The 23893-nt window shown below is 38.3% G+C and overlaps 2 protein-coding genes across 2 annotated transcripts; both read right to left on the minus strand.

Annotated features, from left to right (window-relative positions):
* Positions 1-3953: 3953 nt before the first annotated feature.
* LOC150017758 (olfactory receptor 5B3-like) lies at positions 3954-4892 on the minus strand. Its single transcript, XM_090267508.1, has one exon. The coding sequence runs from the start codon at positions 4890-4892 to the stop codon at positions 3954-3956; it is 939 nt and encodes a 312-aa protein (XP_090123634.1).
* Positions 4893-13740: 8848 nt separating this feature from the next.
* On the minus strand, positions 13741-14679 carry LOC150017759 (olfactory receptor 5B2-like). Its single transcript, XM_090267509.1, has one exon. It carries the CDS (start codon positions 14677-14679, stop codon positions 13741-13743), a length of 939 nt encoding a protein of 312 aa, XP_090123635.1.
* Positions 14680-23893: the final 9214 nt, after the last annotated feature.

Consider the following 23893-nt stretch of genomic DNA (forward strand, 5'->3'; position numbering starts at 1 on the left):
CAACAGAAACTTTGCAGGCAAGAAGGCACTGACAAGAAATATTCAAAGTGATGACAAGCAAGAACCTGCAACCAAGACTAATCTCTCCATAAAGCTATCATTTGGAATGGAAGGGCAGTTAAGGTGCTTCCCAGACAAGGTAACGCTAAAGGAGTCCATCATCACCAAGCCATTATTATATGAAATGTTAAAGGGACTTATTTAGGAAAAAGAAGATCAAAATTATGAACATTAAAATGACAACAAGCTCCCAACTATCAACAACAGAATCAAAAAAACAATAAAAACAAACTAAGCAGACAACCAGAGTGGTAAAAAAATTATAGGTGTGGGAATCATTTGGAGGGTTATCAACTGGGAAGGGAAGTGGGATAAGAGGGGAAATAGTGCAGGGAGTAAGAAGCATAGTTGGTGGGTGCAAAATAGACAAGGGGAAGTTAAGAATAGTACAGAAAAGGGTAAAGTCAAAGAATATATATGCATGGCACATTGTCATGAACTAAGTCGGGGGGGTGAGATTGCTGGAGGGAGGGGAGGTACTGGGCAGAGGGGAGCAAAGGGAAAATAAATTGGGACAACTGTAAGAGCATAATCAAAAAAATACTCTTAAAAATAAAATAAAATGAAAGAAGCAAGACGTAAAGGCTCCTTGTTATGTGATTCCATTTACATGACAGGAATGAAAAGAAACTCAATGATTTCTTTTTTTAAATTATTTTTGATTCATTATGCTATTAGAGTTGTCCTGATTTTTCCCCTTTGCCCTCCTCCATTTCAACACCCTTCACTCCCTCAGGCAATCCGCACACCATTGTTCATGTCCATGGGTCATTCGTTTAAGTTCTTTGGTTACTCCATTTCTTATACTGTCCTTGAAATCCCCATGCCTATCCTGTAACTACCTATTTGTAGATAACACCACTATGAACATAGGGGTGCATAATTTCTTTTGAATCAGTGACACAGAATTCTTTTTTGTTTTATGCTTTTTCTAAATTGTCATTCTTTTACAGTTGTCCCAACTTTACGCCTTTGCTCTCCCTTGCCAAGCCCACCCCTGCTCCCAGAGTCAACCCTCACCCCGTTGTCCATGTCCATGGGTCATTTATACATGTTCCTTAACTAGACCCTTGCCCTTCTTTCTCCTTTTGTCCCCCTCCCCTCTGGTCACTGTCAGTCTGTTCCCTGTTTCCATGCCTCTGGTTCTGTTTTGCTCATTTGTTGGTTTCGTTCATTAGGTTCCTCTTATAGGTGAGATCATATGCTATTTCTCTTTCACCACCTGGCTTATTTTACTTAGCATAATACTCTCAAGTTCCATCATGCTGTCATGAAAGCTAAGAATTCCTTCTTTCTTTCTGCTGTATAGTATTCCATTGTGTAAATGTACCAGTTCTTTGATCCACTCATTTCCTGATGGGAACTTAAGCTATTCTCAGCACTTGGCTATTGTAACTAATCCTGCTACGAACATAGGGGCACATAGGTTGTTCTGAATTGGTGTTTCACTGTGCTTAGCCTATAATCCCAACAGTGAAATTGCTGGGTCAAAAGGCAGTTACATTTTTAGTTTTTTAAGGAAATTCCATACTGTCTTCCACAGCGGCTGCATCTGTCCACATTGCCACCAACAGTGCACTAGGGTTCCCTTTTCTCCACATCCTCGCCAGCACTTGTTGTTTGCTGGTTTGTTGATGATGGCCATTCTGACTGATGTGAGGTGGTATCTTACGGTGGTTTTAATTTGCAACTGTCTGATGGCTAGTGATGTTGAGCATTTTTTCATGGGTCATCTGTATGTCCTCTTTGGAGGAGAGTCTGTTTAGATCCTTTGTCCATTAAAAACAATCTTATTTGCAGTTTTTCTATTGCAGTTGTCCCATTTTTCCTCCATTGCCTTTGTCCATTTTTTAATTGGATTGTTGGTCTCCTGGTGTTGGGTTGTATGAGTTCTTTTCATATCTTGGAAACAATACTCTTGTCTGAAGTATCATTGGCAAATATGTTCTCCCATATAGTCAGTTCCCTCTTCATTTTGATGATGGTTTCATTTGCTGAGCAGAAGATTTTTAGTTTGATGTAGTCCTATTTGTTTATTCTTTTATTTTTCCCTTGCCCTAAGAGATATATCAACAAAATATTACTAAGTGGGATATCTTAAATTTTACTGCCTATGGTTTCCTCTAGGACTTTTATGAAGTCACTACTTATATTTAAGTGTTTTATACATTTTGAGTTTATTTTGGTGGATGGTGTACATTGGTGGTCTAGTTTTATTTTTTTTGCATGTACCAGTCCAGTTCTCCCAACATCATTTATTGAAAAGGCTAACTTTACTCCATTGTAGGTTCATGCCCTCTTTGTCAAATATTTCAAAAAAATTATATGGAACCATAAATGACCCTGAACAGCCTCAGCAATCTGAAGAAAGAAGTAAGTAGGAGGGACCATAATACATGATATCAAACTATACTACAAGGCCACTGTAATCAAAATGGTCTGGTACTGGCATAACAACAGATACACAGATCAATGGAACAGAATAGAGAACCCAGAAATAACCCCAAGTCTTTCTCTCATTTTGTTTGATGTTTTACTAGCCACATATTGATACATCATCTCTAAGTAAAATTATAAAATTGTTACAGATGATTCATTTGCTTATGAGATCCAGGAAATCTTTGTGTCCAAACACTGGAGGGCACACAATGAGTGAGAATGTACATAAAGTGGAAAAGAAGCTGTGCTTATTAAAATGGATTATACATCTATGTAGAAAGTTTATGTTATGGATGACACACTACAATCATCAATAGTTTAAAAATTAAACATATTGATACAATTGGACTCAAAGCTTAATTATTTTATTCACTCATTTAACAAATATTTATTGAAAGTTGACTATGAAGTAGACACTTATTTAGGCACTGTGGATCATGATGTAAACAAAACAGATAAAACCACTGTTTTCATAGAGCCCAAATTCTATTTAGGAAAGAGAGATAATAAACTAAAAAAGTAAATATTCAATAGGTGATGATTCATGGGGATTATGAAGAACAACGCAGAGTGCCATGGCTAAGTGACTCAGTTGGCTGGAGTGTCATCCCTTATACCAAAAGGTTGCAGGTTTGACTTCCTGTCAGGGCACACACCTAGATTACAGGTTCCATCCTTGGTAGGGGTGCTTCTCTCTTTCTCTTTCTCTCTCTCTCTCCTCCCTTTCCCCCTCTCTCTCCTCCCTTCATCTGTTTCTAATATTAATAAAACATATTCTTGGGTGATAATTTTTTTTAAAAATATCATATAGCAAAATGACAATGTGCATGGAAATAAAAATGACTACTTTACAAAGGTGGTCAAGAAAGAAATCATTATAGCATAATGTTCAAGTATGAACCTTGATGGAGTAAGGGAATATTCCACCAAGGTAAGAGCAAGTACAAGTGCCCTGAGGAAACAACGTCTTTGCAGTTGTCATATTGAAAAATAGGAAGAAAATCAGTGTGAATGAAGTAGGGCAAAAGACTGGGAAAGTAACAAATCGTTTAAATCAAGTAGACATGAAACATCAGCATTAACAACTTCAAAGCATTTACAGAAGCGAAATATACAAAATTATTGTTTTCTATTCCAAAATGTAGGTATCACCCTGGAGCACATGTGTGCACTTTGCTCATGGACTCTTTTGTGGCCCTATTTTATGTGTATTTGCATTGATGTCGTGGAAAAAATGCACATAGAATAAGTGAATAACCCAATATCCTTAATAAGGTTTTGGACAAGCAAGCCCCAAGACATATTAGCCTTTCTTATTCAGGTGTATATCTGGACATAATGTTTCTTAATTTTAGGAGAAGAAATTTTTGACTCGGCAAGGATATTACTTTAGGACCGTAATTTTACTGTGGCCTTAATGAAACGAAGTTACTGTGCATTGCACAATGTTAAAATCATAATCCTAAAGACAATTTTGCACCTAAGAGAACCTTCATGAGTGCACTCTTGACTTCCTTGTTCCTCAGGCTGTAGACCATAGGGTTCAGCATGGGGATGATCATAGCATAGAACACAGATGCCATTTTGTCTGTGTCCATGGAATGGCTCGGTCTGGGCTGTAAGTACATGAAGGTGCCTGTCCCATAAAAGATTGAGACTGCAGTGAGATGGGAGGCACAGGTGGACAGGGCCTTCTGATACCCTGAAGATGAGTGCATCTTTAGGATGGTGATAAATATGAATAGGTAGGAAATCAAGATAACCAAAAGTGCAAAAAAGACATTGAAGCCCACTACATAAACAAGAACAAGTTCACTAACATGTCTATCAGAGCAAGAGAGGACCATGACTGCTGGAATATCACAGAAAAAGTGATGGACCACAGTGGCCTTGCAGAAAGAGAGACTGAATGTGTCCCCAGTATGGATGGAGGCATTCAGGAAGCCACAGACATAGGAACCTATAGCCAGACATGTACACACACCTGTTGTCATGGTGGTGGTGTAATGCAGGGGTTTGCACACTGCTGCATAGCGGTCATAGGCCATTGAGGCCAAGAGGTAATTCTCCACAGTGGCAAAGGCTACAAAAAAGAACATCTGAGCAGCACATGCATTGTAGGAGATGACCTTGTCTCCTAGAAGAAATCCAGCCATGACTGTAGGAGTGACAGCTGAAGAGTAACACAAATCCACCAGAGACAAGTTACTGAGGAAAAAGTACATGGGAATGTGCAGACGAGAGTCCAAGAGAATCAACATTATAATCCCCAAATTCCCAATCAACGTGATGAGGTAGATGAGAGTGAACGTGATGAAGAGGGGGACCTGCAGTTCTGGCTCATCGGTTAGTCCAAGAAGGATAAACTCAGTCACTTCTGTAGAGTTCTCCATCAATGTGGAGGATCACAAAATGCTCGGTGGCTAAGAGAACAATGAAACAGTGATAAAGAAACTTAAATTGATAAGTGTACATACAACATGTATTATTTCATTATAGCAATAACTTGTATTTCAAGATTCTCCAGATTAAAAATGGGCTTGACAACAAAACCTAGTGCATTAATTGTATATAAATCTACATGGTGTTGAATCTGAAGGATTTCTATGGAAAATATTCCTAATTTTAAAGTACATAAGTTTGTAAATTGAGATATAGAAAATTAAATAATTTGATGGATGACTTGTCCTGAGTGAATATACCTGTCAATTAACTTTTCCAAAGGCCAATGAAAACATATACTTGCATGTTGCTCACCTGCCGGAAACTGCTCTAGACACTTTAAAGGTGTACATTGTACATTATATCATCTTAAAATCATTAGGTCTCTTTTTTTATTACATCTATTTAAATTAAGGTGCACAAGAGGTTGAATAACATTTTATATACAAACACATATTAACTGACAAGTCATGCTTAGAATCCAAGCCAACCTTTGAATCCACACTGAGCAGTTTCTAAGTCCAATGGTCTGAATTATATTTAAATCAAATTGAATTCAACTCGATTTACAGTTTCTCCTTGTTTCTATTGATCCAAACCTAGTGTTTTGGGGTCCAAAGGGTAGCGACTGAGAGATATATATGGTAGGAGCATATACAACCAACAAATGCAATTCTGAAGAGAAGGCAAAGCCTTCAGTATAGAACTTGTACTCTGAAAAGAGTGGCCTATTAACCCTACTGTTTACTACCTAGGAATCACTAATCCTAACCTAACTAACCTGAACCTTATATACTCATCTGCAAAATGAAGACAGTAATAAGACCTACTTTATTTATAGTGCTATTGTGAAAATTAAATAAGGTAATTTATTAAAAAACAATAAAATTCTGGGTTTTGTCACAATATTATGAGCGCTAGCCATAATATTACTATGAGGAAGGGATGATTGTCTTTATGTTGGTTTGGGAAAAAATGGGTGGTGACCTGCAGGCCTTCAAGTGGGCAAGGGTGTTAAAGTCTTAACGCCTTCCTGGTCAATCTGTCTTTTCTCACCCACTGGGGCCACTGAGAGTTTCCGTGTCTCCAATTTCTCTAGTTCTTTGCTTTACCCATAGTATTGTCTGCTCCCGCAAGTCCCTGTGAGTAATTATTCTGCTTAATTCTTATTGAAATGCATATTTTAACTTGAAATAGTCCCTTTTTCTTAAATTCATTCTTTCTCCCATTATGGGTTTTTTAAATTGTTTTACTTCACAGTTGTCCCATTTATTTCCCCATTGCCTCCCTCCACCCTGTTCCCATTACTGTTATCTCAGCAGAATCACAGAGGTCGGGTTGAATGTTCCTTGTTTATGGGCTGTCTTTAGCCTATAGATACAATTTGGTGGCAAATGTTATGTTGTAAAATATTTCATTTGAGTGTATTTTGTGTAGGAACCGTATTTTAAAACTTTTAACCTCAATTTCAAAGGTATCTATGTTCTTCTAACTACTAACTTCTTTGTTCTATTTTTTTTAAATTTTCTTTTGAAAAATTTTATTAAATTCATTGGGGTGACACTAGTTAATAAAATTATACTGCAATTCTATAAATACATCATCTGTATATTGCATTTTGCATTCACCACCTACAGTAAACACTCCTTCTATCAATATATATTATCCCCTTTACTCGTTTCTACCTCCTCCTAAAACTTTTGCAACTTCACTTCCCAACTTATTTTATGATGACATTGTTTGCCAACCATAATACACAGAACCACTTTTACCATATAGTATGTTCCATAATGAATAAGACTTTATAAGTGTGTGTGTGTGTGTGTGTGTGTGTGTGTGTGTGTAAGGTAGGTAGAGCTATTATTCCTACTTGACCATTAAGGAAATTGAGGGTTTGGGAAGTTTTGGGAAGTTATCCGATGCTCTAAAATTACACAGCTTACCCAAGAGAGAGTCAAGAATCAAGAGTTAAATCCACTTTTTATCTAATTGAAAGGCTATGTTTGTAACCATTCAGTGTCCACATATGTAGATGTGCTAGTAATAAGAAACATGAGAGTACAGGGAAAAGTTTAAATGTAGTTCAGTCCCTCTTAATGCATATTAGACACTTCTGTAGTTTAGAAATCATTTCACTCTTTTGCTTTGTTTATTTGTTAATTTTTTCTTATTTTATTTTAAATTAAAATTTTTATTTTTCAATTACAGTTTACATTGTAAAGTATGAGTCTTTGTTTGTTTTTTAGTTCCAATGAGAGGGCCAACACTTGGTGAACACAATGAAATGACCACTTGATCATTCACAGAATCATCTATATTATTTTTTGTTCATTTTCTTAGGAAAGCAGAAATATGTTTCAGAAGTCCCAGTAAACTCGCTATTAATGAAAATTTTGACATTTATACTCCAATCTCATCTTAGTATTTTCAAAAAATATTAAAAATATCTCTTTGCTTTCCAATAACTAAAAGTAAGTATAGCTGTCTCACTTGCATGAATTCTACTTCTTGCTAAAAATATTCATGGCACTTAGATGCTTACCTGTCTGCTGGGAGAGAAAAAATAGTTCTAAACAGTGAGTCAGAAATCAAGAGATCAGCTGTAGAACAGGCACGAATACAATTAGAGTTGCTGTCTCTCAGGTCGCAGTCATAAGGCCCCAAAATCACTAAAGCGGGAAACCAACCGTACATTTTTTTTGTGTCCTTAGCAGAATCACGTACCTCCTTCTTGTAAAATAAACATAATAATATTACCACTGTTGCCAAATTCACAGAACTGCGTCTGTAAATAACAAATAAGAGAAAACCTGTAAAACATCTTAATAAGAGATTCTCATTTTAAAGTCAATTTGTATGGTGCTTTCCCTGATACGGTTGCAGGCTTGTAGCCAATCCTGTGTTAAGGCATCTAAATACTCACAAGAACGTATTAATATTCAGATGAATAAATGATCACCAAATGGGTTCAGCTTGCGGACTGGTGCATCTAAAATGATGTCGCGTTGAGTCATGTTGAGATTTCAAAAGCTAATGCATGGGGATATGGAGAGAATTAGAGACACGGAGCACTTGGGGAATTTCCCCTGTGAGAGCGTCTGCAACCCCTCATTCCGCTCTCCCAGGAAAGAAGCAATTAAACTGCCTGTGGGGACTGCTGATTATTTTCATTGTATACACATGTTTTTCTGTTACTTGTCTTTTCCTGTTTTTTGTCCATTTATAATTAATTTATAATTTACATACCATAATATCCATAATTTCATGTATGAATTTTGTCAGATTGGTATTCAAGAAACCACTATCACTTATTCAAATTCTTATGATATTTTTTGGTAAACCCCTTCTCTCACCCACTGCCACTTGCAACCAATAAACAGTTTTGTCCAAATAATTTTACCTCTGTAAGAATATTCTTAACTGTAATTCTAGAGTGTATACTCTTTGAGTCTGCCTTTCACTTAACATTTGAGGTGCATCCACATTATGTCTAAGTGAAATTGTTTTTTGTCATTTTTCTATTACATTCCACCTCCCCATAGTGAAAAACTTTTATTGCAGAGCAATATTCAATTATAGTGAGCATTACAAATCATTTATCCTATTCCTCATCTCCAGCCATCTCTCCTACCTAAAGCAGGAGGAGAAAAATGGGGAAACTCTTGTTAAATTCACAGTACGGAGGTGCAGATTCACTAAAACACTGAGACCTAATAACAAGTCTATATATTGTTTCCTCTCCTTCACACCACACAGCACATTACTTACAGACTATATACAGGGGTTTCATTTATCTGGTACATCATATCTACCTATTAAGAAGAAAATTACAGGGTATACCAAAAAGGAAGAAACGCAATTTGAAGAGACATCTGAATTCGACATGGTAAGGAGATGGGAATTATCCAGACCAGGAATTTTAAATAACTGTGATTAATATGCTAGGGCTCTAATAGATAAAGTAGATAGCATGCAAGGACATAAGCAAAGAGATAGAAATCACAATAAAGAAATGCTAGATTGACACTAAACTTCAAGACATACTAAAAAGCTACTACACAATCAAGACAAGATTGTACTGGTGAAAGAATACACACATAGATCAATGGAACAGAATAGAGAGCTCAAAAATAGACCTATATAAGTATGGTCAACTGATCTTTGACAAAGGAGCAAAGGCAATAAATTAGAACAAATTCTTTTCAACAAATGATGGTGGAGCAACTGGACATTCACGTACAGAAAAATGTATTCAGACACAAACCTCACACCCTTCACAAATATTAACTTAAAAGTATCATAAACCTAAATGTAAAACATAAAACTATAAAACTCAGGAAAGATAAAAGAAAAAACCTAGATGACCTTTGGTATGGTGATGACTTTGTAGATACAATACCAAAGTCATGATGCATGAAAGAAATAATAAGTTAGACTTTATTAATATTAAGAATTACCTGTGGAAAAACAATGTGAAGTGAGTGGAGAAATAAGCCACAAACATGGAGTAAATATTTACAAATGACATACTGATAATGCACTCTCATCTTAGATACATAAAAGACTCTTAACAATAAACAAACAAACAAAAAATCTTGGCAAATAGACTTCCAGCCAAGATGGAGGCATAGACAGACATGCTCTGGCTCCCTCCCCAACTAAGAAGGAATACAACTACCTTAAAACTACAAACAACCAGAAGGTCCATAAAATCAAGCTACATGGAAGTCCAGCAAACAAAGATATAATGAAGAAATACTCATCTAGATGGGTAGGAGGGGCAGAGCCGGGGCGGAGAGGATACGGTGTAGTGGTGGCAGCAATGGCAACAGCAGCAGGCCCGCAGAAGTGCAGTTACGCATTTTGGAAGGTCAGCAGGGACACATGGGGAGCATTCCCAGCTCCTCACCAGACTGCACAGCTCACTGTCCCAGCACTTGGGAAGATCAAGCCTCATTGTTTTTGACTGTGCAGACCCGTGGTGGTTGGGACAGAGGCAGAGACTAGTGTTCTCTCAGTGGAATCTGCTTGTTTAAAAGGCCCCCCACAGACCTAGAACTTCCACAGACCCACCCACTCTGAGAACCATGGCAGGGCAGCAGCTAGAGGGGCGCCGGTCTGGTGCGGAGGTGGGTGAAGTCCCTGGAAAAGGGTCCCCTTTTCCTCATACAGCACCACAACGTGGTGAAACAGGTCACCCATCACTGATGAATACCTAAGGCTTCACCCTCTACAATGTAGTAGGACTGACAGCTCTCCCTGGGACACGGAAGCAAGCGAACACAGGAGCCTTCTGTACTAGACTGACATGCTTCATCTCCATCCACAACTAAGAGGAAATACAACTACCGCAAAACCAGAAATAATTAGAAGTACCAGAAAATAAATGGAAGTCCAACGTGTGAAGTTATAAAGAAGTGGTGTTTGTCTGGACGGGTAGGAGTGGTGAAACCAGGGAGGAGAGTTCAAGTTGTGCTGTCTGCAGCAGCAGCAGCGACAGAGGCAGGACAGCGGTAAGCACAGACACCCATATTTAAGAGGAGGCGAGTAGCGCCTGGGGAGCACCCCTGGCTGCAGACCCAACCCGTCAGCTTGTGATTCCAAAGCTGAGGAAGGTAGACCTCCATTGCCTTAGACGGTGAGGCCCGGAAGGAGTGGGGATGGAGGCGGAGGCTCCCGGTTTCTCAGCGGAGAGTTAATGCCAGGAATCCATCTTGGACTCCCACCCCCACAGAAAACGCCACAGGGTGTTGAGACTGGTCACCTAATTGTGATGAGTGCACAGGGTTCCACCCCCTATAGCATAGGATGTGTGACAGCCCTGCCAGGAAGCAAAGGTAAACACAAAATGGTCAGAATGGCACATATTATGATAGAGATCCTGGTGACACAGCTGACCAGCCAGCAAATATCTAATGTAATGAAGCAGCAGATAGAAAATCTTTCTGAGGCTCAGTCATAACTTTGGTTATAAAAATGCTTACAGACCTAACAGCAGATCTTAAACAAGACAGGGAAGGAATGAAGGCTAGTCCTGCTGAAATAAACAAGAACACATATGAAACTAGTGGTGAGGGCAAGAAAACCAGGGATCAAATCAACAAATCGGAACATAGGGAAGGAACAAACAGTCAACCAGTGCAGAAAGAGGAAACGAGAAGTGAGGAAAATGAGGAGAGGCTCAGAAACCTCTGGGACAGCTATAAGCAGGCCAACATCCAATTCATAGGGCTGCCAGAAGGTGAAGAAGAAGGACTAGAAATTGAAGAATTATGTGAAAAAATAATGAAGCAGCACTTCCCTAACTTGGGGAAGGAAATAGACTTACAGGTCCAGGAAGCACAGAGAGTTCCAAAAAAACTAGACCCAGGGAGAACCAGACCAAGACACATTATAATCAAAATGTCAAAAATTAAGGATAAAGAGAGAATCTTAGAAACAGCAAGAGAAAAGAAGAGAATTACATACAAAGGAGACCCAATAAGACTATCAGCTGATTTCTCAAAAAAAAACTCTGAAGGCAAGAAGGGACTGGCAAGAAATATTCAAAGTAATGAAAAGCAAAGACCTACAACCATGATTACTCTATACAGTGAAGCTGTCATTCAGAATAGAAGGGCAGAGAAAGTGCTTCCAGGACAGAGTAAAACTGAAGGAGTTTATCAGATCCAAACCACTGTTACATGAGATGTTAAAGAGACTTGTTTAGGAGAAAGAGGATCAAAACTATGAACATTAAAGTGAAAACTGTGTCACAGCAACCAACAAAAGAAGCTAGGGAATTGAAACAAAGGAAGACTAAGTAGGCAACAAGAGTGGGAAAAGAATTATAAGTATGGGGAACATTATGGGGGGAGGTCAGTGGGGAGGGGTAATGGGGAAAGGGAGGGAGATGGTACAGGAATTAAGAAGCATAGTAGGAAGGAGTGGAGTAGACAGGAAGATGTTGAGAAGAACTATATGCACAACCAATGGGCATGGACTAAGGTGGGGGGATAACTGGAGGGAGAGGTGTCACTGGGTGGAGGGGAACAAAGGGAAAAGTAATTGGGACAACTGTAACAGCATAAACAATAAATCATATTTTTTTAAAAGTGCAAATAGGTAATTACAGAATAGCCGTAGGGAGGTAAAATACAGTATAGGAAACAGAGTAGCCAAAGAAGTAATAGGCATGGCCCATGGACATTAACAATGGTGGGGGGAATTGCCTGAGGGAGTGGAGGGTGCTGTGTGGGAAGGGCAAAGGGGGAAAACATTGGGACAACTGTAATAGCATAATCAATAAAATATAATTTAAAAACTAAAAACAAAAAACAACTTGATTGTAAAACAGGCCAAAGACTTTAACAGATACCTCACCAAAAATATATATACACATGGCAAATAAGAAATTAAAAAGATGATCCGCATCATATGTCATCAGGGAAATGCAAATTAAAACAATAATAAAATACCATTGTATACCTATTAAATGTCCAAAATCCAGAACACTGACATCATATGCTGGTGAGGATGTGGAGCAAAAGGAACCTTCATTCATTATTTGTGTGGCTGGTGGGGGTGGGGGGGTTGTGTGCAACTTGGAACCACCACACTGGAAGATAATTTGGAGGTTTCTTTAAAAGCTAACCATACAATAGCAATAATCATCCTTGGTATTTACCCAAAAGACTTGAAAACTTATTTTCATACAAAAACCTGAACATGAATATTTATAGCACCTTTATTCATAATCTCCTAAACTGGAGGCAACCAAAATGTTCTTCATTACATTAATGGATAAACAAACTGTGGTCCAATTACTTAGTACTAAAAAGATATGAGCTATCAAGCTATGAAAAGACACAGAAGAATTTTAAATGCATATTACTACCTAAAAGAAACCAACCTGAAAAGCCTACATGCTGTATGATACCAATTATGACATTCTGGTAAAGGAAAAACTGCAGAGATGGCAAAAATATCAGTAGTTGCCAGAGGTTTGGAGAGTGAGGGATGACTAGACAGAATGTAGAGGATTTTTAGGGCAGTGAAAAGACTCTGTAAGATATTATAATGATGGATTCCATTCGTTACACATTTATCCAAATCCATAACATGTACATCAAGAAAGAACCCTTAGGTAGGCTATGAAATTTGGGTGATAGTTTTATCATTTTGAAAACTGTAATGTGAACATGATTCTACAAAATGATTCAGTCAAGACAGAAATGTTAATTCATTTAGGATGTGATATTTATATTTCTCAATAAAATGTTCCAAAAGAGTACATAGTTTTATTTAAAAGTACATGATTTTTTCTTCTATTCAGAATTTTAGAACAGTTATTGAAAAAATAAATAATTATGATTAGACAAACCTTTATGCTTAATATTTCAATTAACTTCTTAAATTATTTTAATTAAAAACTAGCAACTCCATTTACCTCTGACAAATTTTCCACTCCAATGTGAGTGCCTACATGGGCACATACATGTGCCTTTGTTCATTGGCTCACTTGTACTCCTGTTTAACATGCATGTTTGCATTGGCATGTGGTAGAGAAAATGTTAGTGGAACAAGTGAATGAATCAAATATCATTAGTAATATTTGACAAACAGGTCCCAGAATTTCTAATGCTCTCCCTTAACCATTCAGGTATTATATTTCTGAATGTTTTCTTTTTACTAGACAAAATCTTTTGAGAAGACAGGGCTGTCATCTCAGGAATTAAAGGCAGTGGGACTTAAAAAATAATTTTTTGCATGGGAAAAGTCCAAGAGGCATTAAGCAATGTTATTCTGCTTATTGCAAGGTTAAAATCCTGTAGACAAATTTGCCTTCTCAACCACCTTCTTGAATGCACTCCTGACCTCCTTGTTCCTCAAGCTGTAGACCACTGGGTTCAGCATGGGGATGACCATAGAATAGAACACAGAGGCCATCTTGTCTGTGTCCATGGAATGATTGGAGCTGGGCTGTAAGTACATAAAGATGACTGTTCCATAGAAGATGGAGACTGTGGTGAGGTGAGATGCACAGGTGGACAAAGCCTTCCGGTGCCCCTGAGCTGAGTGCATCTTCAAGATGGTGACAAATATGAATAGGTATGAAATCAGTATAACCAGAAGAGCAAAAAACATATTAAAGCTTGACAGAAAAACAAGAAATACCTCACTCATGTGTGTATCTGAGCAAGAGAGCACCATGACAGCTGGAACATCACAGAAAAAGTGATGGACCATATTAGACTTACAAAAGAAAAGGCTGAATATGCCCCCAACATGGAAGGAGGCATTCAGGAAGCCACAGATGTAGGAGCCTGTGATCAGACGTGTGCACACACCTGGTGTCATGGTGGTGGTGTAATGTAGGGGTTTGCACACTGCTGCATAGCGGTCATAGGCCATCGAGGCCAAGAGGTAATTTTCCGCAGTGGCAAAGGCTACAAAAAGGAACATCTGAGCAGCGCATGCGTTGTAGGAGATGACCTTATTGCCTATAAGCAACCCAGCCATGGCTTTGGGAGTAACAGCCGAGGAGTAAGCAAAGTCTACCAGAGACAAGTTACCGAGGAAAAAGTACATGGGAGTGTGGAGGCGAGAGTCCAAGAGAATCAGCGCGATCATCCCCAGGTTCCCAACCACATTGATGAAATAAATGAGAGTGAATATGATCAAAAGGGGGACCTGCAGTTCTGTGTCATTCGTTAGTCCAAGGAGGATGAAGTGTGTCACTTCTGTCCTGTTCTCCATCAGTGCTGCTTGGGAATCGTGAGATGTCCTGAAACAGTGAGAAATAAATAAAAACAGTGGCCAAAAAAAAAAAGAAAAAAGAAAATTAAAATGTATGAATGCCATGTGCCTTATTTCATTAATAATTTGTACTTCAGAATTATCTTTATCCATTAGGAGCTTTACAGATAAATGTATCTATACAATAGGTAGTATTAGTATTTTTATTTTACCATTAAAAATTAAGAACTTGAGAAGTTATGTGATATTCTACAATTATACAACTGGCATGAAGAAGATTTGAGATTCAAGACTGAAACACAGGTTCAACCCAGTCAAATTCTGTGGGTAGTTAGCTGCCTCCCTGTCAGCATATTTCAAGGTGCCAGCAGTAATCATAAAAGTGATGGTATGGGGAAGAGATTGAACTGCAGTTCGATCTTGTTAATTCATTTAGGTTCCTTTGTAGTTTAAAGAGTGATCACTTCACACTTATGCTTTTTGTTTAACCTCCAGTAGGAGACAAATTAATAGTGAACAGATGAAGTTACCACCATACCCAGTCATTTACTTTGTTCTTTAGTCATCTTCTTCAGGGAAGCAGCAGGGTATTTCATAAATAATATTAAACTCCTTACTAATGGAAGTTTTGATATTTATGCTCCAGCTTCAACTCACTATTCTTTTAAAGTTCAAAACATTTGTTTTTGTGCTCAAAATGCTCATAGTATATAGCTTCATTAATAGTGTATATAGAATAGTTAGCTTACCTTGCAGCTTGAAGAGAAGGGACAGTTGATCCTGAATAGTGAGTGTGAATTCAGAAATTCAGCTATAAAATAATGCATAAATAGGGATAAACAAGCTATATTTTAGGAGTGATCAAAAGGTTCCAAGTTCTCTAAGACTGGGAAAGGTAGAGGGAAAAACTCTAACATGGACCCACAGCCCTGGGCTCAAATCCTGAATCTATCACAAATTCTTACTGTGCCTTTAGGAAAGTCCCTTATCTTTTCCTTATGTGTAAAATAAACATAATAAAATTACTTCTCCCACATAACTTATGGGATCATGTCTATAAAGAACAAATTAGGGAAAGTATATAAAACAATGAGTAAAGGGGTACCATTAAACATTTTTTAAAAGATTTACTTATTTATTTTTAGAGAGAAACATTGATGTGCAAGAGATACATTGATCAGTTGCCTCTCACACTACCCCAGCTGGGGACCTGGCCCATAACCCAGGCTTATGTCCTGACTGGGAAGAGAACTGGCGACCTTTTGATTGGCAGGCCAGCACTCAGTCCACTGAGCCACACCATCCAGGGCAAAGGGGTACCATTTAAAAGTCACTCAATATATAATTTTTATCTTCAGGTGATTTTCTTGGTGATGGTTGCAGGTTTATACCAATTCTTCAGTAGACAGAAAGCCTATGTTTAATGACAACTACTATCATTTTGATAAACACGTGGTGATCAAACAATCCAACATGCAGTCTGGTCCCTCTAAAATGATATGTGGAGTGGTGTTGGTATTTCAGAGACCAATGCAGGGGAGCCAGAAGTAAATTATAGAGATATGGAGCTCTCAGGGAATGTGCCCCATGAGAGCATTTACAGCTCCTCATCACAACTTTCTTAGGGAAGAAGCAATTAAACTGTCTGTGGGGACCTGGCTGCATAACAAGTGTGCATGCATGTTTTGGTATTACATATTATTTTTCCTTTTTTCTTTTCTAAATTCACAACTTATCAACAGTAAGATCCACACTTTTTTGTGTGTATAGTCCTAAGAATTTGGTCAAATGTGTGTGGTTATGTAACTTACTACCAGAATCAAGATAATAGAACATTTCCATCATGTATGCAAAAGTACAAGGTTCTGTTTGGTCAGCTCCTTCTACTCAATGCATCTGGAAACCACTGGACTGTTTTGTATATGTAACTGCCTTTGCAAGAATGTCCTGTAATTCTAGCATGGGTAGTCTATGACTCTTAGTTCTCTCACTTAGTATAATGCATTTAAGATCCATCAATGTTGCTACTTTTACCCGTAGTACAATATATTTTCTAGTAGCATTCTATGTTATGGACATTGCAGATTGTTTATCCTTTCCTCAGGTGAGGGACATTATTTATGTTAGTTCTAGTGTTTGGTGATTATGAATAAAATTGATCTAAACATATGCCTTAATGTTTTTATATGAACATAAGTGTTGGGTTTGTTTTGAACATAGGTTTTGATTTCATTTGGCTAAATACCTATGATAAAGATTGCTTGGCCAGAAGGTAAACCTAAGCTTAATTGAAAAAAAAATTGCCAATTTGTTTTCTGAATTTTCTCTTTTATTTTGTTCTGCCTTGCAATGCATTAAATTTTATCTCTTTTTTATCCCTCTTTTACAAGTATGCCTCAGTAATATTTCATCAGAAATATGTTTTTTTAGACTCCCCCCACCCTACCCCCAATCAGCACACAGAAGCACCCACAGTCTGCCCACCCCAGCATGCAACCAGCTCACCCACGGCCCATCCCTGACCTGCATGAGGGAGCACACTCACCCATGGCTGTGACCAAAGGAGGGTGAAGTGAACTAGAGGTGCTTTGTAAAAGTTTTGGGCACTGGCTCTGGAGAAAGAGCCGGGGGTGGGGGGGTGGCAGCGGACTAGATCCCAGTGCTATGGGAGAAATCTCTTAAGCAGACTACTCCCCTCCAGGTGGCATCAGCTGGAGGCAGCAGCTCAATGACTGTGTACAAGAAGGTCACACCACAAAGGCAGGAAATAAAAGCAGGTCAATCTAAAAAGCAGAAACAAAAAAGAAGAGCCACCTAAAATGGGGAGGAGAAACAACACCCCATCAATAGAAAAGGAGGAATTCCAGAAAGAGGGATGGATGAAAGAGAGGCAAGCAAACTATCAGACATGGAATTCAAAACAATGGTAATGAGGAATCTCAATGAACTCAACAAACTTAGAAAAAACTACAATGAACTCCAGGGGAGCTACAAGAAACTTACTGAGAACTATATCAGCATGAAAAAGGGCATAAAAACTATCAATACAAGCCAGGAAAAATGAGCACAATTTCTAAACTGAAAAACACAGTAGAAGAAATCAAAAGCAGGCTAAATGAAGCAGAGGATCAGATCAGTGAGTTAGAGGAAAATGTAGAAAAAATTTTCCAGACAGTGCAACAATATGAAAAAAGACTAAAAAAAGAATGAAGAGGGTTTAAGAGAGCTGCAGAACAACATGAAATGTAATAATATTCATATTATAGGGATACAAGAAGGAGAAGAAGAGGAGCAAGGGATAGAAAACTTGATTGAAAAAGTAATGATAGAAAACTTCCCAAACATGAGGAGAGAAAAAGTCTCACAAATACAGGAAGCACAGAGGGTCCCAATGAAGATGAACCTAAGGAGGCCCACTCCAAGGCACAACATAGTTAAAGTGGCAACATTCAAAGACAAAGAGAAAATCCTAAAGGCAGCAAGAGAAAAACAGCAAGTAATATACAAGGGAGCTCCACTAAAGCCATCAGCTGATTTCTCAAGAGAAACACTACAAGCTAGAAGGGAACGGCAAAAAATATTTCAAACAATGAGAAACAAAGACCTACAACCAAGACTACTTTACCCAGCAAGCCTCTCTTTCAAAATGGGGGGTGAAATGAGGAGTTTTCCAGACAAAGGAAAACTAAAAGAATACATCTCCACCAAACCAGCATTGCAAGACATGCTAAAGGAAATGTTTTAAGAAAAAGAAGAAAAAGAGAGGGGGAGAGGGACACAGGTACGAAGGGAAATAATAATAATAATAACTTTAAATGTAAATGAATTAAATGCTCCAATCAAAAGACATAGGGTAGCAGAATGGATATTTAAAAAATGACCCACATATATGCTGTCCATAAAAGACCCACATCGAAACAAAAGACCTACAGAGACTGAAAGGAAAGAGATGGAAAAACAGTATTCCAAGCAAATAGACATAAATAAAAAGCTGCGGTAGAAATACTTATATCAGACAAGACAAATGTCACAGCAAAGGCCATAAAAAGAGACAAAGAAGGACATTTCATAATACTTAAGGAAAAAATCCATCAAGAAGATATAAACCTGATAAACATATATGCATCTATCATAGGAGCACCCAAATATGTAAGGAAAATTTTGGAAGACTACAAGGATATCAGCAGCAACATACTCATAGTAGGGGACTTTAACACCCCATTGTCAACAATGGACAGGTCTTCAAAGCAAAGCAACACCAAGGATATTGAGACATTGAACAACACTCTAGATCAAATGCACTTAATTGATATATATAGAAATTTTCAACCCAAAGAAGCAAAATATATTCTTTTCTTTTTTTTAATAATTTATTTGTTTGTTTGTTTATTTATAGAGAGAGGGGAATGGAGAAAGAGAGGGAGAGAAATATCACTGTGTGGTTACCTCTCACTCGCGCCCCCAACTGGGGACCTGACGTGCAACCTAGTCATGTGCCCTGACTGGCAAAATATATTCTTTTCAAGTGCACGTGGAACATTTTCAAAGATAGACCACATGGTAGGACATAAAACAAGCCTCAACAAATTCAAGAAAATTGAAATTATATCAAGCATCTTCTCAGATCACAGTGCCTTGAAACTAGAAATCAACCTCAAGGAAAAAACTCAAAGACATTCAAATTCATAGAGAATAAATAACATGCTATTAAATAATGAATGGGTTAACAATGACATCAAGAAAGAAATAAAAAAGGTTCTGGAAGCAAATGATAATGACCACACAACAACCCAAAACCTATGAAACATAGCAAAAGCAGCCTTGAGAGGAAAGTTCATAGCAATACAGGCATACCTAAAAAGGATAGAAAAATCTCTAATAAGAAATATAACCCTACAGCTACAAGAACTAGAGGAACAACAACAAACAAAGCCCAGAGCAAGTAGAAGAAAGAAAATCATCAAGATCAGAGTAGAAGTAAACGACATAGAGACTAAACAAACAATTCAAAAGATCAATAAAACCAGGAGCTGGTTCTTTGAAAAGATAAACAAAACTGACAAGTCTTTAGCAGGCTCATCAAGAAAAAAAGAGAGAGGACCCAAATAAACAAAATCAAAAAATGAAAAAGGAGAAATCATGACTGATACCACAGAAATACAAGGATTGTAAGAAATTACTACGAACAACTGTATACCAAGATATTTGACAACCTAGATGAAATGGACAAATTTCTGGAAACGTAATTTTCCAGAACTGAATCAAGAAGAAGCAGAAAGCCTAAAAAAACTGATAACAACTAATGAAATTGAAGCAGTAATCAAAAAACTCCTGGCACACAGAAGTCCTGGACCAAATGGCTTCACAGGCGAATTTCACAAAACATTTAGGGAAGAACTAACACCTATCCTTCTCAAACTATTCCAGAAATTCCAAGAAGAAGGAAGACTCCCAAATTCTTTTTGTGAAGCCAGTATCATTCTAATCCCAAAACGAGGTCAAGACACAACAAAGAAAAAAAAACTACAGGCCAATATCGTTGATGAACATAGATGCTAAAATCCTCAACAAAATTTTGGCAAACCAGGTCCAGCAACACATTAGAAAGATCATACACCACGATCAAGTGGGATTCGTCCCAGGGATGCAAGGATGGTTTAATATTAGCAAATCTGCAAACGTAATACACCACATAAACAAAATGAAAGAGAAAAACCACATGATCATATCAATAGATGCTGAAAAAGCATTTGATAAAGTACAACACCGATTTATGATGAAAACTCTCAGCAAAATGGGAATAGAGAGAGCATACCTCAACATAATAAAAGCCATATATGAGAAACCTGCTGCCAACATCATACTCAATGGGCAAGAACTGAAAGCATTCCCCCTGAGGTCAGAAACAAGACAATGATGTCCACTCTCTCCACTCTTATTCAACATAGTCTTGGAAGTTCTAGCCACAGCAATCAGACAAGAAAGAGAAATAAAAGGCTTCCAAATTGGAAAAGAGGAAGTAAAACTGTCATTATTTGTAAATGACATGATAGTGTACATAGAAAACCCTATAGACTCCACGAAAAACCTACTCAACTTAATAAGTGAATTTGGCCAAATAGCAGGGTACAAAGTCAATATTCAGAAATTGGAGAGGACTTCCGGCCAAGATGGAGGCTTAGACGGCCACGCTAGGTCTCCCTCTACAACTAGAGAGGAATACAACCACTTCAAAACAAAGGATAACTAGAAATTCCAGAAAATAAAACTACACGGAAGCCCAACACTTGAAGTTATAAACCAGCGGTGCCATTTGGGCAGGTAAGAGTTAAAGAGGACAGAGCTGTTTGCGATCGCACCTGAGACCCGGCGGGGTGGCAAGAAATCCCAGCTGCGGGCGGGCCCCTGGCAGTGCGTGACTCCAGCGCTGGGGAGAGCAGCCACCGCATCGCCTTGAACAGTGAGGCCCAGGGGGGCGGGAGGACGGATCCCGGTCTCCTAGCTGAATAACTGTGTGAATCCATCTTGGACCCCCGCCCCCAAAGAAAGAAAGTGCCACAGGGCTGCGAAATAGGTCGCAGGCAGGTGCCGGGTCGCTGATTTGTGACGCGTACACAGGCACTGCCCCCGACAGCCGGCCCAAGAAAACAAAACGTATCTGTCAAAATGTGGCAGACAACTATAGAAATCCCGGTAGCACAGCTCACCAGACAACAGATAGAGAACCTGACAGATGAACAGATAAGAAACCTGTCAGAGGCTCAGTTCTGGGCCATTGTTAGCAGGTGGCTTACAGAATTCACAAAAGAGCAGGAAAAAGATAAGAAAGAAGTGAAAAACTTTCATAACGAAAGGAACAAAACCGCATACGAGACAGAAGGTGAGGAAAACAAATCTAGAGTTCATTTCAACAAACTGGAATATGGAGAAGGAACAAGCAGTCAACCAATGCAGCGAGAGGAAATGGGAAGCAACAATGAGAGGATCAGAAACCTCTGGGACAGCTATAAAAGGCCCAACATAAGAATCATTGGTTTGCCAGAGAGTGAGGAAGATGAACTAGAACTTGAAAAATTGAGTGAAAATATAATAAAGGAGAACTTCCCAGACTTGGGGAAGGGAATAGACTTGCAGGTCCAGGAAGCAAGGAGAGTTCCCAAGAGACTGGACCCAGGGAGAACCACTCCAAGACACATTATAATCAAAATGTCAAAAATTAAAGATAAAGAGAGAATCTTAAAAGCAGCAAGAGAGAAGAAAAGAATTATGTACAAAGGGGTCCCAATTAGACTATCAGCTGACTTCTCAAGGGAAACCCTACAGGCAAGAAGGGACTGGCAAGAAATATTCAAAGTAATGAAAATCCAAAACCTACAACCACGAATACTCTATCCAGCGAAATTGTCATTCAGAATAGAAGGACAGAGAAAGTGTTTCCAGGACAAAATAAAACTGAAAGAGTTCAATAGATCCAAACCACTGTTATATGAGATGTTAAAGGGACTGGTTTAAAAAACAGAAGCTAGGGAGATGAAACAAAGGCAAACTAAATAGGCAACGAGAGTGGAAAAGGAACTGTGGGTACAGGAAGCATATTGGGGGGAGGTCAACAGGGAGGGGGAGTGGGGAGAGGGAGGGAGATGATATAGGAATTGGGGATCAGGGTAGGAGGGAATGGAATAGACGGAGAGAGGTTGGGAGGAACTGTATGCACAACTAATGGACATAATCTAAAAGGGGGGGACAACTGGAGGGAGGGGGGCCACCGGGTGGAGGGGAGCAGAGGGAAGGGAAATTGGCACAAATGTAATATTTTAATCAATAAAACACATTAAATCTGAAAAAAAAAAGAATATAATCACCATAAAAAAAAAAAGAAATTGAAGGAATTTCTGTACACCAACAATAAAATATCAGAGACAGAAACTAGAAAAAATCCCATTTACTATAACAACAAGAAAAATAAAGTTCCTAGGAATAAACTTAACCAAGGAAGTAACAGACTTGTACTTGGAAAACTACAAAACACTGAAGAAAGAAATTAAGGAAGATACAAATAAATGGAAGCATATACCATGTTCATGGATGGGGAGAATCAACATCATTAAAATGTCCATGCTACCCAAATCAATTTATAGATTCGACACAATCCTTATTAAAATATCAGTGACATATTTCACAGATCTAGAACAAATACTTCAAAAATTTATATGGAACCAAAAAATACCCCAAATATCCACAACAATCTTCAGGAAGAAGAATACGGTAGGAGGAATCACAATACCTGATGTCAAACTAGACTACAAAGCCACTGTAATCAAAACAGCCTGGTACTGGCATAAGAACAGACATATAGATCAATGGAACAGAATAGAGAGCCCAGAAATAAACCCAGGTCTATATGGTCAACTAATATTTGACAAAGGGGGAAGGAACATAAAATGGAGTGAAAAGAGCCTCTTCAACAAATGGTGTTGGGAGAACTGGACAGGGACGTGCAAAAAAAAATGAAACTAGACCACCAACTTACACCACACACGAGAATAAACTCAAGATGGATCAAAGACTTAAATGTAAGCCGTGAGACCATAAAAGTCCTAGAGGAAAACATAGGCAGGAAAATTTCAGATATCCCATGTAACAATATTTTCACTGATATATCTCCTAAAGCAAGAGAAATAAAGAAAAAAATAAACAAATGGGATTACAATATTCCCTCACTTATTGTGGGTATTATGTTCCAGACCCTCCTCCCCCGCCCTCCCCCGTGAAGTAAGAACCTACATTTATTCTACGGTCTTAAACCTACGTAATTTTAACAATATACATATACAGTACCACAAAATCCTGCAATAAAGCGAAAAATCCATGATAAATAATTAAATGTAATATTTTTTAAAATCCTGCAATACAGTGAGGCCACGATAAGTGAACCGCGCTATATCGAGGGACTACTGTACATCAAACTAAAGAGCTTCTGTTCAGCAAAAGAAAACATCAGAAATATGAAAAAGAAACCAACCGTATGGGAAAACATATTTGCCAATGATACCTCAGACAAGGAATTGATCTCCAAAGTATATAAAGAACTTATGTTACTCAACACCAAGAAGACAGACAACCCAATTAAAAAAATGGGCAAAGGACCTGAACAAACACTTCTCCAGAGAGGGCATACAGAAGGTTCATAGACATATGAAAGAATACTCAACAT

The sequence above is a fragment of the Furipterus horrens genome, unplaced genomic scaffold (assembly GCF_987537825.1).
Source record: "Furipterus horrens unplaced genomic scaffold, mFurHor1.1.pri manual_scaffold_2, whole genome shotgun sequence".
NCBI lineage: Eukaryota > Metazoa > Chordata > Mammalia > Chiroptera > Furipteridae > Furipterus > Furipterus horrens.

Excerpts from the sequence above, each read along its gene's own strand:
- LOC150017758 (XM_090267508.1), bottom strand. The coding sequence starts at position 4,892 with ATGGAGAACTCTACAGAAGTGACTGAGTTTATCCTTCTTGGACTAACC.
- LOC150017759 (XM_090267509.1), bottom strand. The coding sequence starts at position 14,679 with ATGGAGAACAGGACAGAAGTGACACACTTCATCCTCCTTGGACTAACG.